Genomic DNA, 20,030 nt, shown 5'->3' with positions numbered 1-20,030 from the left:
TAACGTCTTATGAAAGGTAAAAGTCAATACAATAAGATAAAATTAAGTGTTGTGTAGCTGTAATTATTTATTGGGCATAAACTTATTTTGTTTAGATGGAATTCTACACTTAAAATATAAAAAATCATGAAACATTTTTCCTGTTTTTTCCCAAATTGTAAAGGTCGTGCAGTGACGTCATCTTCGAGCGACTCTTGGTTTTTTTCTGTTGATTGAGAGCAATAGAAAAGACTCCACCTCCGTACTGGCTCCTCGTCAAAGGTAGGTTTTAACTGCACTAACGAAACGTAGACTATGGTACTGTGCTAAATGACCACCTCTAATGGCAAACGGACAATGAAATGGTACCGACATGCTGGCTGACGTTAACTCGGTAACCAAGTTAACGGTCAGTGCTGTAAACATTAGCCAACTAGCTGTCACTGCTTATCGCAGCAGCTTCCCTCCACAGAGGACGGGAGGGCGAACGATGCGATTGTTGGACAGGTGTTGTATTCATCTGCCAGTTACCTTCTCGTTGCACGCTGGCCTATAAAGGTTTATTTTACTGCTAAACCAGGCGGTAGCTTCGGCCCGACAGTCGTGACAGCATGGCGGCCGCTGTAGCGCCATTGTGGGATGAGCATCAGGCGTATGAGGAGCTGCTGTACTGGGACAGTCTGATCCAGCAAGGCCACCGGCTCCTCCCGGATGATTTTGACAGGTACACACACATAAATCATTATACACCTATCTTTGTGTGGTCCCGTCATTGACCGAATACACTTACCCTAATCTTAACCATCGCGACTGAATGCCTTACCCACTGTAGCTCTAACCCTCATACAGCCATTTAAACTTGTAGGCACCAGCATTTTGGTCCCCACGAAGCTGTCGGACCCCGCAAATACAGTGGCCTCCTAGTTTTCACACCCCATGAATACAATCAAACAAAGCCACATTCACACACACACGCACACGCGCACACACACACACACTCACACTCATAAACTGAGCATGGACTGTGTTTAGTTACCTTCATAATCCCTAAATGAAATGAAAGAGTAGATAGTGACATGGAGATAAAGGGCAGGCAATTGTATCTATTTACATCATTTAATTACACATCTACGCAACTTTACATGGAACAGCTTAAAAAACTTGTGAGATGTGTACAACCACAACTAATATGCACAGGGGGATCATTCATAATGAAACAAACAAGAACAAAATTATATTTAAAACAAGGAAAAAACACCACAAACAGAGCTCATAGACACACACAGAAAGTAATAAATAGAAATTTTCTGTTTCCGTAAACACTTGAGCTTGTCTTTGGTGTTGTCCTTATTTTTGTGACGTCCTCCTCCCAGATACGAAGAGCTGCGTTACTGGTATGACTGCCTTTGCTACGAGGAGGAGCTGAGACAGTACCATGACTACATCGCTGCTATCGAGGAGACTGAGGATAAACGGCATTATGAGGTTGTTTCTTCCACTTGCTAAACAGATTAAGACTTGATAATCCATATGCTTTTTAATTTGAGTCATTTAACCCACTTCTTCTTTTACAATGAAACAGAACATCTAGTGTTTTCCATCACTGTTTTATTTCCATTTGTGCTTTAAAAAGACTGCTCTTCCTCTTGCACAGAAGCTGTATCCTGTGCATGTGCATGTTTCTTTTTCCAAGTTTTTTTTTAAACATGCCCCTATATTTGCTTTTTATATTTCAGAGAATATATCAGAGTAGCAATAAAGTAGTTAAGGAATGTAAGGACTTTTATACTAGAATACTTCATGTTCAGCACAAAGTAATGTCAAATAATTGGTTATATGATTACAGTGTGATCCAAACACACATTTCTCTCATTAACACAAAGTTGTTCTTTTCTCCTATATAAACTTTGTATTTTTTTTATTTTTCCAATTAAGGAGGCTGCATCCACCCAGGTGTGCAGGGGGCCATATGATCGCCATGTGATGGCCAAACACTCTGAAGTGTATCCCTCACCAGAGGAGCTGGAGGCAGTGCAGACAATCGTCTCCCATGTGGAGTGTGCTCTGAAGACTGTGTCTGACCAGATGGATACCTTAAAAGACGACCAAGAAAATACAGAGGCAAAGAGGTAAGCAAAGTGTCCAAATGGTGCTGTGGCAGTTGTCCCAGTGACTAAAAAGCATATCAAAGGACTTTTAAAATGCAGTGAGCTTAAATCTACTGTTTTTTCACCTTTTTAATATAAACAGTTAGATCTTTTTATCAGTTTATTTTTTTCCCTTCTTTGCCATCCAAGTAGTGAATCACAAGAGCGTGTCCTGCGTGGGGTCATGAGGGTCGGCCTGGTGTCCAAAGGACTCCTGCTGAAGGGAGACAAGGACCTGGAGCTGGTGCTGCTTTGTTCCAACAAGCCTACTGTCACCCTGCTTGAACAAGTGGCTGAAAAGCTAACTGCACAGTTAGAGGTAGAACTGATTATCTACAGCCATTTTATATCATTCTCCAGAAAAAAAAGAGAAGATATCTCAGATTTGGAATTGGTTTGTTTTCGAGATGTGAAGAGTCTGTCTTTGCATTCCTAATGTTTTTGCTTCTCTTTTTAATAGACCATTGCAGTGGGGGCGTATACAGTAAGCCAGTGTCCAGGGGATGCAGCCATTATTGTGACAAGCACGAAGGAGTCGGCCCTGACTCTCACTATCCACATGACATCACCTCTTGTCAGGACAGAGCAAGAGATTAAAACTGCAGGAGAAGAAGAAGGTACATATGTTGCTCCAGCTACCACAGGGTTGATCTGTGTGTCTTCAGTATGCAGACACTATACTGCTCCACTGATCTGCAACTCTGCCCTGACAGTTCAAACCTCGCACAAGTTATCCATCTGCTTCACCTCATCAAACCTCAGTGGAGCTTGTACAGTGGCTGTCTCAGACCAAGGCCAGTGAACAGTCAATGAACATTGGCTCTTCACTTGCTCGAGAGTCCTGTCGTCGTTTTTTGTGACAAACTGGCGTTTGCCAGCACTACATTTCCTGTGTAGTTGCTGATGCATTTTGCACATGTTGTTAATGACATTGCCTCAGTCAAAAAAAACAAAACAACTTTGTGTATTCTTGTTGTTTTCATGTTTAAAGTGAAGGCTTTTTCAAGAATAACAAGTTAAAGCGCGCAGTGCATGTACTTGATGCTGAACATGTACATTTGGCACCAGCTGCAGCAAAACTGATCAGCAATGGGGAGTTTCTTTTGGTTACTCTTGGGGCAGACTTTACATTTAAGGCAGGATAAAAGTAGGAACAACTAAACGACTGTCTGTTAGTTAGTGGAGTTTCTGTGGAGCTACCGCGTTAATCAGCATGAGCTGTATTTACACCAGAGTATTAAATTACAGTGAGTTCATTTAAAGGTCAGTGGGAGTTTGCTGAAGCCCCACATACAGAACCATACCGGTCCCAGTGCAGTTTTAGCCTCCACAATAAGTCAGACTTGATCAGGTGCACACTGACACTTTGTATTTTAGACAGCCTGCTTAGGTTCATCGAATCAAACGCTCCATAATCACAGTGAACTGTCTGACTAGTCAGGTGTTTGTTAGGAGCAGACTGAGTAATGTGCCATTGCCATTCTCCAGTTATTAGTGTGAGTGCTGGGGGCATATTGTTCCTCTAAATCCGAAAAACTTTTGGCCACATTATTATTATTATTTTTCTGTACCCTAACTAGTCTTGCATGCTTTGTGCTACAGACACCATTCAGGTATCAAAATGTCCAGCTTCTTCTGGACTTTCAGGGATGTATTCAACTTTCTGATCCTATGCACATATGATTTTTTATAAATTTTTTATGAATTAAAAAATGAATGGGATCCTATGGGAGCTTTCCCAATCCCAAGGTTCCCAGTTCGATCCCAACTTCAGACACTCAAATTTTACTGCACTTTCTGTTGTAGAAACCATTCTGCAATGAAAATGTTTCACTTTTTAAGCTTTTTACTTTTTTCCTTTTTTTTTTTTTGGCTGCCTACCAACCAAAGGTCTCATGTCCCGACACAGACAAGTATCAGAAAACCTAAAAAAACACAAAACAAACAGTAATGCTAATAATAATGATGATGATTATAATAATAAAGATTTTTTATTATAAACCATTCTGCTATTAAAATGTTCAATCACTTTTACACTTTTTACTTTTTTGCTTATTCAACCTTTTTCAACTGTTGACACTTTTATGCCATTATATGCTATTTATACTATTTTTCAGTGTTACTACCACTACAATTAACTTTAGCACCACGCAATATCCTGTGGTCTTCAGTGGCGAAACCGGTAGAGCAGCGATCACGAGATTGCCAGTTTGAGTCCAGCACTGGGCCGTTGTACATTTTTTAAAATAATATTAGTAATAATAATATTAATAAAGATTTGAAAAGCAATAGTGTGAATGCCTCAGCACACATTTATCTAGTTATTATTATTTATTATTGTTATTATTAATCCTATTTGTATACTTATTAGTATTATTAGATCTACTCATATTTACTGGTATGTTTGCTTTGAGGAAACACTGGTTTCATGTCAAGACTTTTTATGTTTTATGTAAAAATATGAACATTTCTAATATGCAACTCCACATTTTTTCCTATATAAGGATGCATATCACTATCATTTGAATTGAATATAATCATAATTATGATTTGGCTATCATCATGCTGACATATTTAACTGCTGATCATTCTTTTTATTCTGTCATATCACTCATTCAAGCCTTATAGAACTCAACTTGAAGAAGCTGAATAGTTGCTTGGGGTAGATTAGCTGAATTATATTTGTAGTGTTGAAAATGAGCTAAAACTTGCACAAAGCGGGTATGGCTCTGTGTGTTTTCTATCATAAAACCTGTTTTAGTAACTGAAACAAGGACTCTATCAGTTTTGCTGCAGTGTGGGGCAGACGTGTAGATTCTCTAATTGCTTGTGATTTACAACTGATTACCTGTTAGTTTGTCAAGTTTTTAGGAACGCTGGACCTTTGACCAACTGGACACACTGTCTCAGGAGGGGGGGGGAGCAGCAAACCCAAGCCTAGGGGCTGAGGGAAGGGGGCATTAATTGTAGTTTTTACCCAGTGCATACATTAACAACATGCTATGCAATGTTGTAAATACTACTATGTCTTTATGACAGTCTTTTTGCTTCCACTTTCACTCGCTGTGGAAACGTTAGCTGGGGTCTGTGACAGATAACTGTCAGGTTTTTTGGGACCAAAGATTTACACATTAGGTATATGGGACCCCCTTTCCCTGCTGCTGGTGGTTTGTGGAAAGCTGCTACTTCCCTGAGCTGCAAGACAGAGCCGACCCCCTTGGTCAAACTGTACCTTTTCTTCTTACCCCACCTCGTCAATAGAAACGCGAACAGTCAACGATCCGCCGGACGTTCTGGACAGGCAGAAATGCCTAACTGCCTTGGCGTCTCTCCGCCACGCCAAGTGGTTCCAGGTTTGCATTCACGTCCTTATTTGTACGTAAGGTTGAACTGTTTTTATTTTCTCTCCATGTAGAGACAGTAACAGTTTTTAACTGTGCTCTCATTTATAGCTGGTTTAGGTCATAATCCTAAAATGTCAAAATTTTAGAAGAGTTGAAGAGTAATCTGCTGATTCATACCAATGATAGAATTAAATGAATCATTGGTATCGACACCAGCATATAATTTGATTTATTAAAATGTCATCTGCCAGACTGAGCTCTCTCAATTTCAACTTCTCTAATATATCTAAATGTCTAATATATTTAATATAAATTAGTATTAACGGTTGTTGATCTGGAGATGGCTCAGTTGTTCTGACCTTTCTGCATTTGCCTTGTTTTCGAGGTCTTTTTGTGAGAACCCAGAAAGCACAGGGGTGAGGTCACATCGGAGGCGGCAGCTCCTCTGACTGAACTGGCATTTGTTTGTGTCTCCAGGCCAAAGTCAGCGACCTAAGCTCTGCCCTGGTTGTGATCCGGATCATGAGGGACTTGTGTAACCGTGTTCCTACCTGGACGCCACTCTCAGGATGGGTAAGGAAGTGTCTTCTAGCTAAGATGCAGCTGTGCATAAACCAGTGCATTTCTAGCTCTGTGATCAAAACATGATTTTTGTTGTTGTTTTTTGAGTGGAGCAGCATCTTGATAAGTGGTGTGTATCCTCTGTGCTCTTTTCTCCACACAGCCTCTAGAACTGCTGGTAGAGAAGGCTATTGGTACATCTGAGAGACCAATGGGAGCAGGCGAGTCCCTCCGCAGGGTTTTAGAGTGTGTTGCCTCTGGAATCCTCCTGGAAGGTGAGCTTGTCAAAGCAACATGAATGTTCATACACATACCCCTTGAAATTTTTGTGCTAATTTATCTGTGTCTGTGCAAAGATGGCCCCGGAATCAAGGATCCATGTGAGAAGGAAGCAGTTGATGCTACTGAAAGTCTAACTCCACAGCAGCGCGAAGACATCACACAGAGTGCTCAGGTAAGATGAGCCTGCTAATACATGCAAGCACAAGCACACTCATAATTCTGAATCCTGGAAAAGTATCTAACTTTTATATTTTTCGTAGTTTGCCTTGAGGCTGTGTGCATTCGGACAGATGCACAAGGTGTTGGGTAGGGACTACAAACCTGTTAAGCCACAGAAATCAGATGGCACAGGTACCTAAGAGTCCGTAATCTTTCCCCTTTTCCATGTAGTTCAGGAATGATTTAATACTTTCATGAAAAGGATCTGTTCTCAGGCTTGTTTGTTCTGTTCTGTGTAGACCTGTTGGATCCTGATGGTCACTTCAGCCTGCCAGCTAAGCGACCTTACACTGAGGTTGAGAAAGGAGAGGAAGAGCCCCATCTCAACAGCAAACAGAGGAAGTTTCTCAAGTTCCAGAAGCGCTTTCAGAGGAAATCAAGTTAGTAATGACATTCTTTGGTGTATACTGCATATTTTCACTGTCACATGATTCAATTTGATTGTTGGTACCAAGCAGGTATTTCCTGAACAGGAGAAAATAACCCTAATTTGAGTCTTATCTTCAACCCCCTTATAGATTCACATTTTACAGTGAACAAAAATTGTTCAAACGTATAGATTATTTTAAGACAGACTTCTGTCCCTAAGCGGAAACATGTGAAATGATTCAAAAATACCAGTTTTGGAGAATATAAGTAATTAAATTAGAAAATGCTGTCAAAGAACCACTTAATTCTGTAGGGCTAATGTCCAGATTAATGACAAATTAATTTGATTTGGTTGCTCACACTTCTCTTTCTGCCTTTCTTTACCTGTTCCCTTTTCTCCATAGTCACCGATGATTTTAGTATGAATGCTGTGATGCGTCTGAACCAGTACAGACCTGGCCTGGAGTACCGGCTTACATCGCAAACAGGTCCAGTCCACGAGCCAGTCTTCACAATGGCGGTGGACCTGTATGGAAAGACCTACGAGGCCACTGGGCCTTCTAAACGAGCTGCCAAGCTAAACGTAGCCACCAAGGCAAGACTCATGTATTTCTGTACAGATAGGTGTGTTTTGTCCTCACTCACTTATCGTCTACAATGATGAACCCATTTTTGACTTCTTTGTTCACTGGTATTCCTGTGGTAGTTTACTGACTGGCTCCCAGACATGTCACCTATTATGTTCTTCTTCACTGTTACTGTCCAGTGGGGTATGTAAATGAATGAAGAGTTGTTCCTGTAAGTTAATGTTTTTGACTGTTGTGATTCACAGGTCCTGCAGGATCTTGGGCTTCCGACAGGCTCAGAACCTAAATCGGAGTCCAGTGGGGATGCAGAAGTAACCCAGGAATCTATAAACGCTGCCAGCACTGCCTCTACCACATCAGAAGAAGTATGTACATGTGTTCCTTCTGCTTGAAGGGTGTATTTAGAAACCTCTTTTTCAAAACTCCCATACATTAAAACAGATTAAACATTTGCAGCCGGAAAAGAGAGAGGAAAAAAGTGACAGGGGAGATGTTTTTGTGTAATGTGCTTGTAGTCGTGTGTATTTAACAGTCGTTGCTTGTCCACTTGCTTTAAACAGAGCGGCCAGGGTCCCATCTTGACCAAAAATGGCAAGAACCCTGTGATGGAGCTAAATGAGAAGCGTCGCAGCCTGAAGTATGAGCTGTCTGCAGAGACAGGGGGCTCCCATGAAAAGTGTTTTGTCATGGAGGTGAGTTCAGATAATCAAAAGGTTGCTGTTGACAGGTTGTTTTCATCCTTTGCTTTCTAAGTGTGTATCAAATACACAATTGAACATTTAAGGTGATGTCTACAGTTTTTGGGTCTGCCTTGCATTACAGCTTTGGTATCTGATGTGTATGAACATGTCTTTCCCATAGAGAAAGAGCACTGCAAAGTGCACTAAAGATCTTTACATTTGTATAAAGTGTTAAAGTTACTGACTGCTGATTCTTAGTGGTAGAATCAACTGATAAAAAACACTAAGCAATCCATGTCTATTTTTTGGAGGACAAAAACTTTGATGTGTTCTCTCGTTTCCTTCCAGGTGGAGGTGGATGGGCAGAAGTTCAAAGGGAGAGGCTCTAATAAGAAGGAAGCAAAGGCCTTTGCTGCCCTTGCTGCCCTGGAGAAGCTGTTCCCAGACGACAATGGAATGTCAAACACTAACAGAAATTTTTCAAAGAAGAAGGTCACCTACACGGACATGGTAATGTATCTAGCTAGTTATCCTCAAAATGTACAAATCAAATAGACTTGATTTTTGAATTCACTTCACATAAAAATTCTCTGCTGCATCACATTCAACAGCACATCCCAGGATTCGGTACAATTCGTGGCATTCCTTCAGACTCTGGATCCCGTGGCTGGGGTCCTAACAGAGGTCGTGGCAGGGGCAGAGGCAAACAGTTTCCTTCAGGACCCAGCTATAACAAGAGTAAGGAATCTAACATTTGTTACGTGTTGGCCTAGCTGCACAAAAACAAAATAGGGTCCTTAAAATATGCATCATGCACCTATGAGGAAATTGACTTAATGCTAATTTCTTTGCATTATTTTTAAAGCCAACTACAGTTATGAGAGCAGCACTGGCACAGGCTATCGTAAGTATACACTACTCGTCTCTGTTAGCTCTGTGTAGACTGACTTTAGATTGTCGTGTTTGTTTTTAAGTGTATCTACTTAATAACACAAAATAGGAATGTTTTATTTAAAGGAAGCAGATGCCGCAAAATTGTGGAGAAACTGTACCTATATTACAGTGGTTCACATCATGCATGACAAGTTATACTGCTGTCAAGTTCTCTCAGTTTTGCTCTTGATTAAGGTGTTAATTGTTGTTTGTTCCAACTAGAACTGAAATGATTAGTGAATTAATCAATTAGTAAATTGCTCTGAAAGTAATTGTCAACAGATCTGATAATGGAATAATTGTTGCCAAAGTTAATTGGTTATCAAATCAGAATATTTTTAGGTGTTTTTTTTTCCTCCTCCTTGATAGTAAACTGAATATATGGGGGTTTTTGACTGTTGTTTGGACAAAACAGTCAATTTAAATACATCAGCTTAGGGTCTGGGAAATTATGATGCATGTTTTTCACTATTTATTTTATTTCATTTTATTTTTATATATATAGCCCATTCGATAATAAAGATAAGTGTTAATTGCAGCCCCAGTATCAAGTATGTCTTTGTATGTTTTTTCACCATTAAATGTGAGGAATGACTGGTTCTACATAGCAGCGATATTGCGTCTTGGTTTTTTAGATAAACTCTATGGTAATAACGCAGCCAGCACTGCAGCCAAAGGCACTGGATCTAGTGGATCAGGCAGCAACATTGGCTATGGCACCTTTTATCCCGAGAGCAGTGCCACCTATTCCTCCCCACCCGTGTCCAGCACCACAAAGGGAGAAAGCTACCAGTCGAATGCCGCCCCCTGCCGATCAGGAGAGCCCTTACAGCTACGGGTATGGAGACGAGAAGAAGAAGATGCTGACCCAAGGTCAGAATGAAGGCCAGGGAGGAGACTACTCTATGTACAGCACAGCTTACCCCAGCTCAGTGACAGGGGGCCAAGTATATAATAATTATGGTGAGTAAGGATGTAGCAAGTTGAAATCCACACCTTATATCAATGATGCAAAATTTTTTATGTTTGTTTATACTTAAAAATCCGTTGCTGCATTTATGTCCTGTAAAGAAATCACATCCTCTGATTTGATCTCATTCCACAGGCTGGGGAAGCCAGTCATCCTGGGGGAATCAGCAGGGGTATAGCATGTACCAAGGATTTGGAGGAGAAAACCAGGGCTCATACTCTGGTATATAGCGACATGAATTACTAATCGTCACGTCCTCTACAGCCTTTCTCACCTCACTATGCCATCTTTTGACTCTTGATTGTTCAGCCTCGATGAAGATCCTTGGATACCACTCCTGAAAAGGAAAGAAAAAGTGCTTGTGTTGTGTCTGAAACTGGAATTTTTCTGTTTTTGTTTTGTCACTCTTCACTTGTCTGGTAAAAGTACGTTTTAAGTCACAGGTTCAAGTTTATGATTATTTTATGAAGTCAGTTTTCTTTTAAGTGCGGCAGCCCTCATCATGTCCACGTTGACATGTGTAAAAAAAACATACCTAGTTTATCATTATGTCTTATTTCTTGGGTTGTTGTGTTTTTTTTAATCTGGTATACTGGTTTCTGTATCCGTGTATGGTTTTAATTTGAAGCTGCTTGTAGTTTTGAAGATTTCTTTATTTGTGTCAAATAAAATGCTCTAATAATTCTTGTAAAATAAATGACTCTTATTTTGGAGCAAAGTTTCTGACCATCAGTTTGCTAATTAACAAACAAGTGTAACATTGTTACTGTGTATTGAGATTTTAGAGCTTAGCTTTTCAGTTATTCTGATGGATGAAGCTGTGAGATTGAACATGACAGCTCAGGTCAGAGTTGAGTTATCATCAATAGCATTTTGAATGATGTCTGTAAAGATGTGAAAACCAGGTCAACTTGAGCATCCCTTAAAAATGCCCAAGATGTTTCTCACATCTTTGTTACCGGGATTGTTATTCAACACCCATGAGTCCTGCAACTGGCTTCTGCAGTGCATGCAGATGCTTCACATAACCAGCTGCTCTAGCATGCATATAGTATCACCATGTAGAATGCATGGTCTATGCATATAGAGATGCGATAAAACCGCATTGACCTCTGTGTGGAAATTAGGTCACTGTAGCTGCAAAGGAAGGCTTACTTTGGTTCCATAGCAGAAATTAGTAGTAGCACAAGGATTCAGATGGAATACAATGCAAGCAATATGAATAATAGGTGGAGAACAAGTTATAATAAAAATACAGTAATTGTTATATGTAAATGTGTACTTTCAAGCTGTTATACAGTGTGCTTTGTAATTGTAGATATAAAATATTCACCATGATGGATGACGCTCCAGAGGGACTGGATCCTACGTTTCCCATGATCCTACTTAGTGGTGTTTTTCATTTAGCTTTCGGGCTTAATGAACTAACACATCTTTCAAACTTCAGACTTTCACAGGCTTTCCATGAAAAATTGAAGTCTTGAGTCCAATCTGAGACAATAACCCTGATATCATTAGGGTTTTCGTTTCAGACTTGTGACTCCTCCAGACCCACAGAGTACATTATACAGCTATGTTTACAGGAACTTTACTAGTACCCCTTGTGACAAGTGAAATGAACGTAATGTGTGAAAACAGTGGAGTGCCCCTCCACATTAATATGAAGTGATTTAGAGCAGCAAAAAGTAAAGTGCGTTCACAGTTTATGAAGCACTGACAGTGGCCTTCTAGCTACTCAGCAGACGACTATGTGCATTTGCATTAAAGTGAACAGAGGGTACTGAGTCCTGTGTTCATTTAAGAGGATGGAGGGAGTGTGAGAATATAGAAAATATGGTTCGATGATGCAAAACAAATTACAGACTGCATTCTCTGATACTATACAATTAGCCCATGCCATTACCCATCAGAGTACTGAAATAAATTCTTATTCCCAAATTATCCCAAAATATGGAAGCACAAGATTTTAAAAAAATGAAGACGGAAAACAGTGATTAACACTGAAGTGGAAAAAGTGGAGTCTGGACACCAGTTATAATAACCGTTGTGGGTCACATGTGGCCCAGATGACCCTCTAGTCCCAAGACTGAGTCAGGGTGTGAGCAATGATCATGCCCATGCGGCGTGTCCCAGGGCTGGTCCTCCTGCTGCCTCTCCTCCAGGAATGCTGATAAAAGGAGGGCATGGAAGAGCGCTGTGAGGACAGAGAGTGTCCCGTCAGGTCATCCTGAGCACACCTAACCAGTTAGCAGCTGTGAGTGTTTTATCTTTGACATTATTATCTCTGCACGCTGACACCCATTCTTCGCACCCTCAAGTTGTTTTTCTTGTCAGCCAGTTTAGTTTTCTTCTTGGGTGGAGAGGGGGGATTATATTCTGCTGAACTTTTGCTTTTTGGTGTCTCTGCTGAGGCTGATGACAGTCATGTGATTTGTGGGTTTCATAAGTGGCTTTTGATTCTCATTTAAATGAAGCTCAGATCGCTTTGACAAACGTGAAACTGTGACCTCTGACCCTCTCAGCTTCATAGACATGGCTGCTTTGATTAGCTTCTATTAGCTCCAGCTGGGACATGTCAGCTTCAGGCTGCAGCCAATCACAAGTCACCTTAATGTACAAAAAGCAAGAGATCATGTTGTTGCTAAGTGAGGTGGGAGGGGAGGTGAAAGGAAGCGTAGGTTTATGTGTTAAGCTGTTGCTGTGGTTTTGTTACGCTTGTTTCATGTTCCCCTTCTGATTTCTTTGGTTATGCATGAGTTTCCTTTCAGTCTGTTCCCAGTTTGAGCTGTTTTGTCTGTTGCTAACTGAAGATCTGATTGTTTTTTTTGTCTTTACAGATGGCACTTACACGGGTATCCATCTTAATTGCTGCCATCTCTGTGGCCTACTGCTATCCTACTGCCTTCCAAGACCTGGAGGAAAGTAGCAGTAAGTACTGTTTCATCTCCAGTGAGCACCTGTTTTTCAGAGTATGCTCCTAAGATTTTCAGCTCTTAAGATTTTGTCATCTGTTACCGTACAGCAAACAGAACCTCCATTAAGTTCCTGGCTGTAGGAGACTGGGGTGGAGTACCTTATCCCCCGTACATCACCGCTGTGCAGAAGGCTACTGCTCGAGAAATGAGCAAAGTAGCAGAGCAGATGGGAGCTGACTTTGTTCTGGCCCTTGGCGATAACTTCTACTACAAAGGTGTGGACAGTGTGGATTCTCCTCGGTTTAAGGTCAGTTGAGGAAAATCTGATGTATTCTGCTAAAGGTGTGAAAAGAAGATATTGATAGAGCAGCGTGGTGGTTGAGCTTTACACAGGTTTCTCTTTTGATTCTTCCCATCAGGACACTTTTGAGTCTGTGTACAATGCAAAGTCTCTCAGAATCCCCTGGTATGTGCTTGCTGGTAATCACGACCATGCAGGGAACGTCAAAGCTCAGATTGACTACAGCAAAAAATCAGAGAGATGGTGAGGAGGAACTTAAAAAAGCTGTGATCTCAGAATTAAGTTGCGACTTCTGGAATAAGTCTTAAACTGTTCATGTTGAACTTCACTTACTCTTATCTCAGGAGATTTCCCTCTTATTACTATGAGCTGAACTTCCACATCCCCAACACTGGGAAGATCCTGACCATCATCATGCTCGACACGGTGATGCTGTGCGGCAACTCTGACGACTACGCAGATAATCAGCCCAGAGGCCCCCTGCGTGCAGTGGATGCCAACCGTCAGCTCACCTGGCTGCAGGAGAGACTGGCTCGGTCCAAGGCGGATTTCCTGTTGGTGGCTGGCCACTACCCTGTGTGGTCTGTGTCTGAACACGGGCCTACAGAGTGTCTGCTGAGGAGACTTCATCCTCTACTCATTAAATACAAAGCCACCGCCTACCTCTGTGGCCATGACCACAACCTGCAGGTTTGTTCATGTGTAACATTGGATACATTTCTGGTATGACCACTTTTTTTTTTTTTTTTTTTTTTTTTTTTTTTTTTTTTTTTAAATGAACCTCAATCCCATTATGTCTTCCTCCTCTGCAGTACATTGAAGAGTCTGATATAGGCTACGTGGTGAGCGGCGCCGGAAACTTCCTGGATCCTGACGTCCGTCACTGGCACCACGTTCCCAAAGGTTCAGTGAAGTTCTTCAGTGGCCAAGCTTCAACACTGGGAGGCTTTGTCCATGCAGAAGTCACAAAGAACAAGATGATCGTGACCTTCTTCCAGGCTAAAGGCACCTCTCTCTATCGCACTGTCCTCTCCCAAAGGCAGTTTGAATAGATGAGCTAAGGAACAGTCAGTTATCAATCACATACAGTATTAGTCTGTAGTGTAGTTTAAGATCAAAATAATGACTGTTAATCCTGTATTTTAAACATTGGCATTAATATTTTGAAGCATTTGAAAATGTTTTTAAAAGAATCAACTAGTTTTACATGTAAATTTATTGTATAATAAAAGAATAAATGTGGTTTGTAAAGAATGTCTTGTCAGTTTAGTTGCAGTGTTGTGACTCAGTGGACCAAGACTTATATCTCAAAATGATTTGCTTCACTCTTGCTTTTTGCATAGAGGGAGGGGAGGTCATTTCTTTATGGGAAACAATGAGGTTATGTTCTACAGTTTTGACCAGTGTAGATACTTTTCCTTAAGTCTGGTACATGTCACAAGCAATTGCAGCTGCCCTCTGGATTGAATTTGACTGAATTTTGCACCTTATCTGAACTTAAGCCTGTAGTCTAAACATTGTGCAGTGTGCCATCCATGCAAATGTTTTGTACAGAGCCATAACTTGGTCATATTTGAGCACTTGGGCATTATGCACATTTGTCTATCACTAACAGCTAAATCCACTTAAACACAGTGGTGGGGGGGTACGTTTAGGATCATCTGAGCCATAAAAAATATCTAATCACCCTTCACCTTGCCGGTTATACAGTTCAGCAAAGCAAATCAGTAATTGGTTTAGAATTGAGAATAGACAGAATTGCTTGACTTAAACATTTCCAAATGGTGCAAAATTATGGCTTTGATTTTGCCTAAGATTAAATACATACAAGGCTAAGCCTGGCAGTCTTCCTTTTGCACAATAACTGTATTATTTCAGCTCATTCATCTGTTTTCTGGCTTTTCCTAATTTTCTTGTGAATAAGTGGAGGCCATGATGCAGGCTGACAGTGCATTTTGTTATGGATAAGGACTGTATTTTTGAATTCACTATCATCTGCAACATTTAAAAATGTCACAAACACAAGAAATATTGTGACAAATTTTGATCCTATCGCCCAGCGCTTAAATATACTGGGCTTACAGTAGTGTTATGCTCATTATATCATCATACCATATGCACAATTTAAATCCTGACATGGTTGGCTGCTGCTGACGGATGGTTGAGGTCAAGACTTCCATAGTCGCTGTTCTTTTGTCCATCACAGAGCCATCCTTGGCTCTCAACAGAGGATTAGGCTGCATGACAGCAGATTGGCAGTGACTGCAACCAGGATAAACTCAGCCAACCAATGACAATTAACCTGGGAGCAAAGCATAGACCAGAACAGACGGGTTTCTATTTTTTCTCCCTTCCCTCCTGCTGACGTGAATTTATTTAGCTTGACTGCCTTTAATGTCTGTATTGCCTATTAATCCTGTACAGAGAAAATGAATGTATGCAACTAACCACAGAATGTTGGTTTATGGGTATGAGTTCAAAAGTCCTACAACAACCCAAACACACAATAATGTCTTATTGTATTTCAGTAATGCAATGCTACAGAGAAATTTTATTGGCATGTTTCTTGTCTTAACCACCAGTGTGGCTGCTAAAGGGTTACTGATTCTTGAATGCTGTCCTGATCCAATTAGGATGCGTTACAGTCTGCTGGTGTCATGCATCGTCAGACTGAGAGCTGGGCTGACATAACTGAGTCAGTGCCAATAAGAATGCGGCTGAGGGCAACCTGTCACCTGAGGATAAAGGACAGGTAAGGCTCTCTGACGACTGACGTTAAATCCCACTTGACCAAAAGAAAATCTCACCGGGTTGCACGTCAGGTCAGACAGACTGATGATTAGACACTATCTGAATTTACAGCAAGATGTGTATGTGTTGATCTGTCACTTTGGCTGATCAGTGTACACTGAAACTGACCCAGAGAGATGCAAACAACAAAGTACAGGATGTTGTTGACTGATACTGTTAACTGGTATGCGACCTAATGCGATGTTTCTGCTGCAGTGGTGTTGTATTTAGTTCAAATGTTGAGACTTTTTTGATTATGTATTTTGTTAACCTTCTGTATATTGAGCGATCAATGTTAGCTTCACAATGTTGTGACCCTGTTAGATCTTTTTAACCCCACTGCAAAACCCTCAGTCACAGGTCTAGAATCATTTGATATATGCCGCATGTTTTAGGTTTTACCACCTGCCACCAAATGTCCAGCACAGTAATCCTGCATTCACGTTCCACTTCAAAACCCTGACAATGGCTAATCCTAAAATGTCGCTTGACCCTGGTGAGCACAAATAAAAAGCTGATTGCACAAGCAGTCAGACCCATGTTAATTGTGTTTTTATCTGGTTGTTGATCAGATAGATCCTTATGCTGTCACACCACTTTGGAGTTATTACTGCACAGGTACTATCTGAGCTTTGCTTTGGCCTCATTCACACTAAGTCTAACTAGTCATTCCCCAATACATACACAACTAACACAGTCTGACAATCATGTACTTGTCAGAAGTTACCCTGGAAACTGTGTGAAATTTGATAATATCACATTGTATTAAAAGTTGAGATATAATCAAATATTTCAAAACTCAGGTCAGCCTGAGTCGCTTCCTTTCTAGTTAACGTAGCTCTGTCGTCTCAAACCTTCTAGAGTATCGCTTCCTCAAAATTTGACCTTTGAGTTTGGCTTCACCATAAACCCTAACCTTTCTGCTCCAGTTGGAGAGATCCTGTACCACCAGTGCATCTCCCACAGTGTTAAAGCTCTGAGATCCTCTGCCTGACGAAATAGGATTAGAAAACCCCCTATCTTCCCACAAGTCAGAACTGAAAAAGAAAAGTTACATTTATCTTGTGACTTGTTGATTTCCTCAAATGCTAGAGTGGCTTTATTTGAAACACACTTTATCAAAGCACTGAATAGGAAATTGATGCTAAATCCTGATTGGTGCTCAGAAGTACATCATGAGACATCACATATGTCCCCACCTACTTCAAACCAATGTGAATGAGAGCAGAAAGTACAGGTACCAGCAAATATTGAAATTTTAAATGAAATGAGTGGTCTTTATAAATCTTTATGCAAGCTAGCAACCAGTTTTGCCTTTCAAAATGCTGCTAGTTGGTTTTCTGACAATGGAAGCAGACTTGCTTTCATTTCTAATGAAGGAGGTTTAAATTAAAATCAGTTCATTTCTTTCACCTGTGCCTTTCACTTCCATTTCCCCCCCATCTGTTCTATTTGTATTTTTAGCCACTGGTACACTCCTCAGCTTGTACAGCTGTAATATTAGTTATACTCAGCACTAGGTCTGTGTATTTTGTTTTCCTTTTAGGTTGTTGCAAACACTCTTGCCTTTTGTTGAATTTTGCTGCAGCACAGTGCTGCTGTTTCCTTTCCTGGCCAGTTGCGCCATGTAAGACAGCAACATCACGGATGCCTTTGGCCCAGACCACCATTGTCATGCAAGACCCACATTTCGTACACAAATCAATCATGCTGCTTTGCACTGAAAACAGACTCTGCTGCACTGAGCTCTCCCCTCCTCACCCATCACTGACACCACACGTCCCTCCTGCTCCTCACTCAACACCCTTCCCTCTTGAAACTCTATCACTGGCTCTCGCCACACACCCCGGGCCTGGATCCAATCAATCTCATCATACAACCACACTAACAAGGTGAGTTTCTAAAGTCTGCCCACCCAGATTGGGCTGCTGCTGTCCGATTATCTAATTCCACAGCTCAAAAGTAATAAAAGCACACTGTATTAAAGGCTAAGCTGCTCATCTAATCTTCTCTCCTTAATCTCCACCCCTAACTGAATACAGGCACCCTGGCCTTCACAGATAGGAATGAGCAAAGTTGCCTCAGTGAGAATTCTCCCAAAATTATTAAGAAAATAAGAAAAAATGATCATGTTAATAATTTTTGGAGAGGGACAGTGAAGGAGGATTTCTTTTTTAAATTTGGGTGCAGACAGAGAGAAATTTAGAAATGAATGAAAGGTGCTGATTCTGTGCAAACGTGTGTGTCTGTGTTTATGATGTCACAGCCTCCATGTGCTTTTAATATCCCTGGATTTCTGCATCTCAGCCAACATCCTGCTTAAAATCAACCCTGAAATCTGTCTTTGTTATGTAACAGTGTGTGTGAGTTTTATGCCAACAAGCAAAAATAGAGTACTGCATGCCTTCTGCAGTTGCACTCTTAATGTACAGTATGCACAATCTAATTTAATCACAATTTAACAGAAACAAACCTATTGCATAATGTTGTACCTGAGCAACACTTGGTTTTTTTTTTCCAATTTAACATAATTCATTACAAATCTCCAAATTCCTAAAAAAGAAAGGATTTTATTGGTAAACTAAAGAGATGGAGGAAACTACCTGTCCTTACGGTATCAAAGTCACCTTAAAGTAGTCACCTCCACTAATTGAATTAACTCCACCCTATTAGTTAGTAAGTTAGGCCGATCTGCCTAAAGACTAAAAATATATTTAGTATCAGAGGAAGATTGAGACATGAGTGTTAGCAAACATTTTAGTAGACACCAGTATTCACCTTTATTTGACACAAGAATTCAGGACAAACCTCCTGTAATGTGCACACTGCTCTTTGCATTATTTCTCTTCACTAATTCTGAAAATATACTGTACACTAATCATTGAAGCTTTCAGACATGAATTTAACTGGATCAATCGTTCACCAAAGTTTATGACACACCTGTGTTCATGGCTAAATATAAATGTGCATTATTGTATGTTGAATATTGTCCCAAGATCCTAATAACTCAACTATAGTACATCTGACGTTTGTTGAATCAGGCAAAGATCCAACATCCAAACAAATGTAGCAGCTTGGACTGATGTAACAAGTGAGTCTGGCAGGAGAAGGAGAATAATCATGGTGCTAACTTGGCACAAATCCATTGGGAAAATTAACAGAAGGCTGTCCCACTGAGTATCGCACATTGAGCTCAGATCCTGAGAAAGTTTTTTTATTCTTGGTCAAGTCACTCCATGGGAAGTAAATCCATTCATCCAGACTGGCCTTGACTACTGCTTGTGCGTTTCCATGTAAATGGATAGTTTCTCACTGCAGATAATATGATGCTGTTGGATCTGTGACACTCATTGGTTTGCATGAAACTCAGAAATTGTTCCAACACCTCTAACCAGTACATGGGTAAAAGGTGTTTCACAGGTAAAAACAAGGTGCTATATAAGCTCAACTACAAAAGAAACCCAAACCAAGAGGGAAAAATGCACCATATAAAAACTGTCTTGGGATCCTTCTACTTCATGCATCACTCTCCTTCGGGATTGGCTGATTGTAGGACGGGCTGCCAATGCTGAGGGAGTTGGGGAAAAACGAAGGTATGTATGGGATGACGGACATCAGAGGGCTGGCCAGCGGGCTCTCATTCGAAGGCGTCATGGGGATGATGACATCGTCCTGATCCCACACGTGAAAAGCGTTTGGGTGGGAGTGGCTGAGGGCAGGTGGCATGTGCAGAGGGCTGACTCCTTCCAACTCTCTGTCTTTTTGCAGGTCATCATCAACTGGGCCCAGCAAACAATCTGTGGATGGGCAGAGGAGGAGAGAGATAATCATAATAATAATCATTCCCACCATCTTTATAAACGTCCTTTTTTGGTCTTGTTTAAGTACAGTCATTTTAACGGAAAATTCCACTTATCAGCAAGTTTGTTGAATTACTAAAGCACTTTTGCTCC

At 40.8% G+C, this 20,030-nt stretch overlaps 2 protein-coding genes across 3 annotated transcripts; both read left to right on the top strand.

The window, feature by feature from the left end:
- Positions 1 to 156: 156 nt before the first annotated feature.
- Positions 157 to 10,783, top strand: LOC108875701 (interleukin enhancer-binding factor 3-like). The gene is given in 21 exon segments (XM_018664801.2): positions 157 to 261; positions 560 to 703; positions 1,353 to 1,464; positions 1,915 to 2,108; positions 2,280 to 2,445; positions 2,587 to 2,743; positions 5,388 to 5,479; positions 5,948 to 6,043; positions 6,195 to 6,306; positions 6,388 to 6,485; positions 6,574 to 6,664; positions 6,772 to 6,912; positions 7,306 to 7,496; positions 7,734 to 7,853; positions 8,049 to 8,180; positions 8,517 to 8,678; positions 8,780 to 8,906; positions 9,034 to 9,072; positions 9,737 to 9,897; positions 9,899 to 10,064; positions 10,207 to 10,783. Coding segments are annotated over 20 exon segments (2,565 nt in total). The 5' UTR covers positions 157 to 261; positions 560 to 590; the 3' UTR covers positions 10,302 to 10,783.
- Positions 10,784 to 12,256: 1,473 nt separating this feature from the next.
- On the top strand, positions 12,257 to 14,541 carry acp5a (acid phosphatase 5a, tartrate resistant). 2 transcript variants are annotated; one of them, XM_051070813.1, is made up of 6 exons: positions 12,257 to 12,325; positions 12,909 to 12,999; positions 13,094 to 13,293; positions 13,406 to 13,530; positions 13,632 to 13,977; positions 14,100 to 14,541. In XM_051070813.1, the coding sequence occupies exons 2-6, from the start codon at positions 12,909 to 12,911 to the stop codon at positions 14,337 to 14,339; spliced, it is 1,002 nt and encodes a 333-aa protein (XP_050926770.1). In that variant the 5' UTR covers positions 12,257 to 12,325; the 3' UTR covers positions 14,340 to 14,541. The 2 variants fall into 2 exon arrangements, with proteins under 2 accessions (XP_050926770.1, XP_018520364.2); XM_018664848.2 differs by lacking the exon at positions 12,257 to 12,325 and adding an exon at positions 12,640 to 12,745.
- The last annotated feature ends 5,489 nt before the right edge of the window (positions 14,542 to 20,030 follow it).

This window comes from Lates calcarifer, linkage group LG5, assembly GCF_001640805.2.
Source record: "Lates calcarifer isolate ASB-BC8 linkage group LG5, TLL_Latcal_v3, whole genome shotgun sequence".
NCBI classification, from domain to species: Eukaryota; Metazoa; Chordata; class Actinopteri; family Centropomidae; genus Lates; species Lates calcarifer.
The sequence above is the reverse complement of the archived record's forward strand: the minus strand, read 5'-3'. Positions and strand labels throughout refer to the sequence as shown.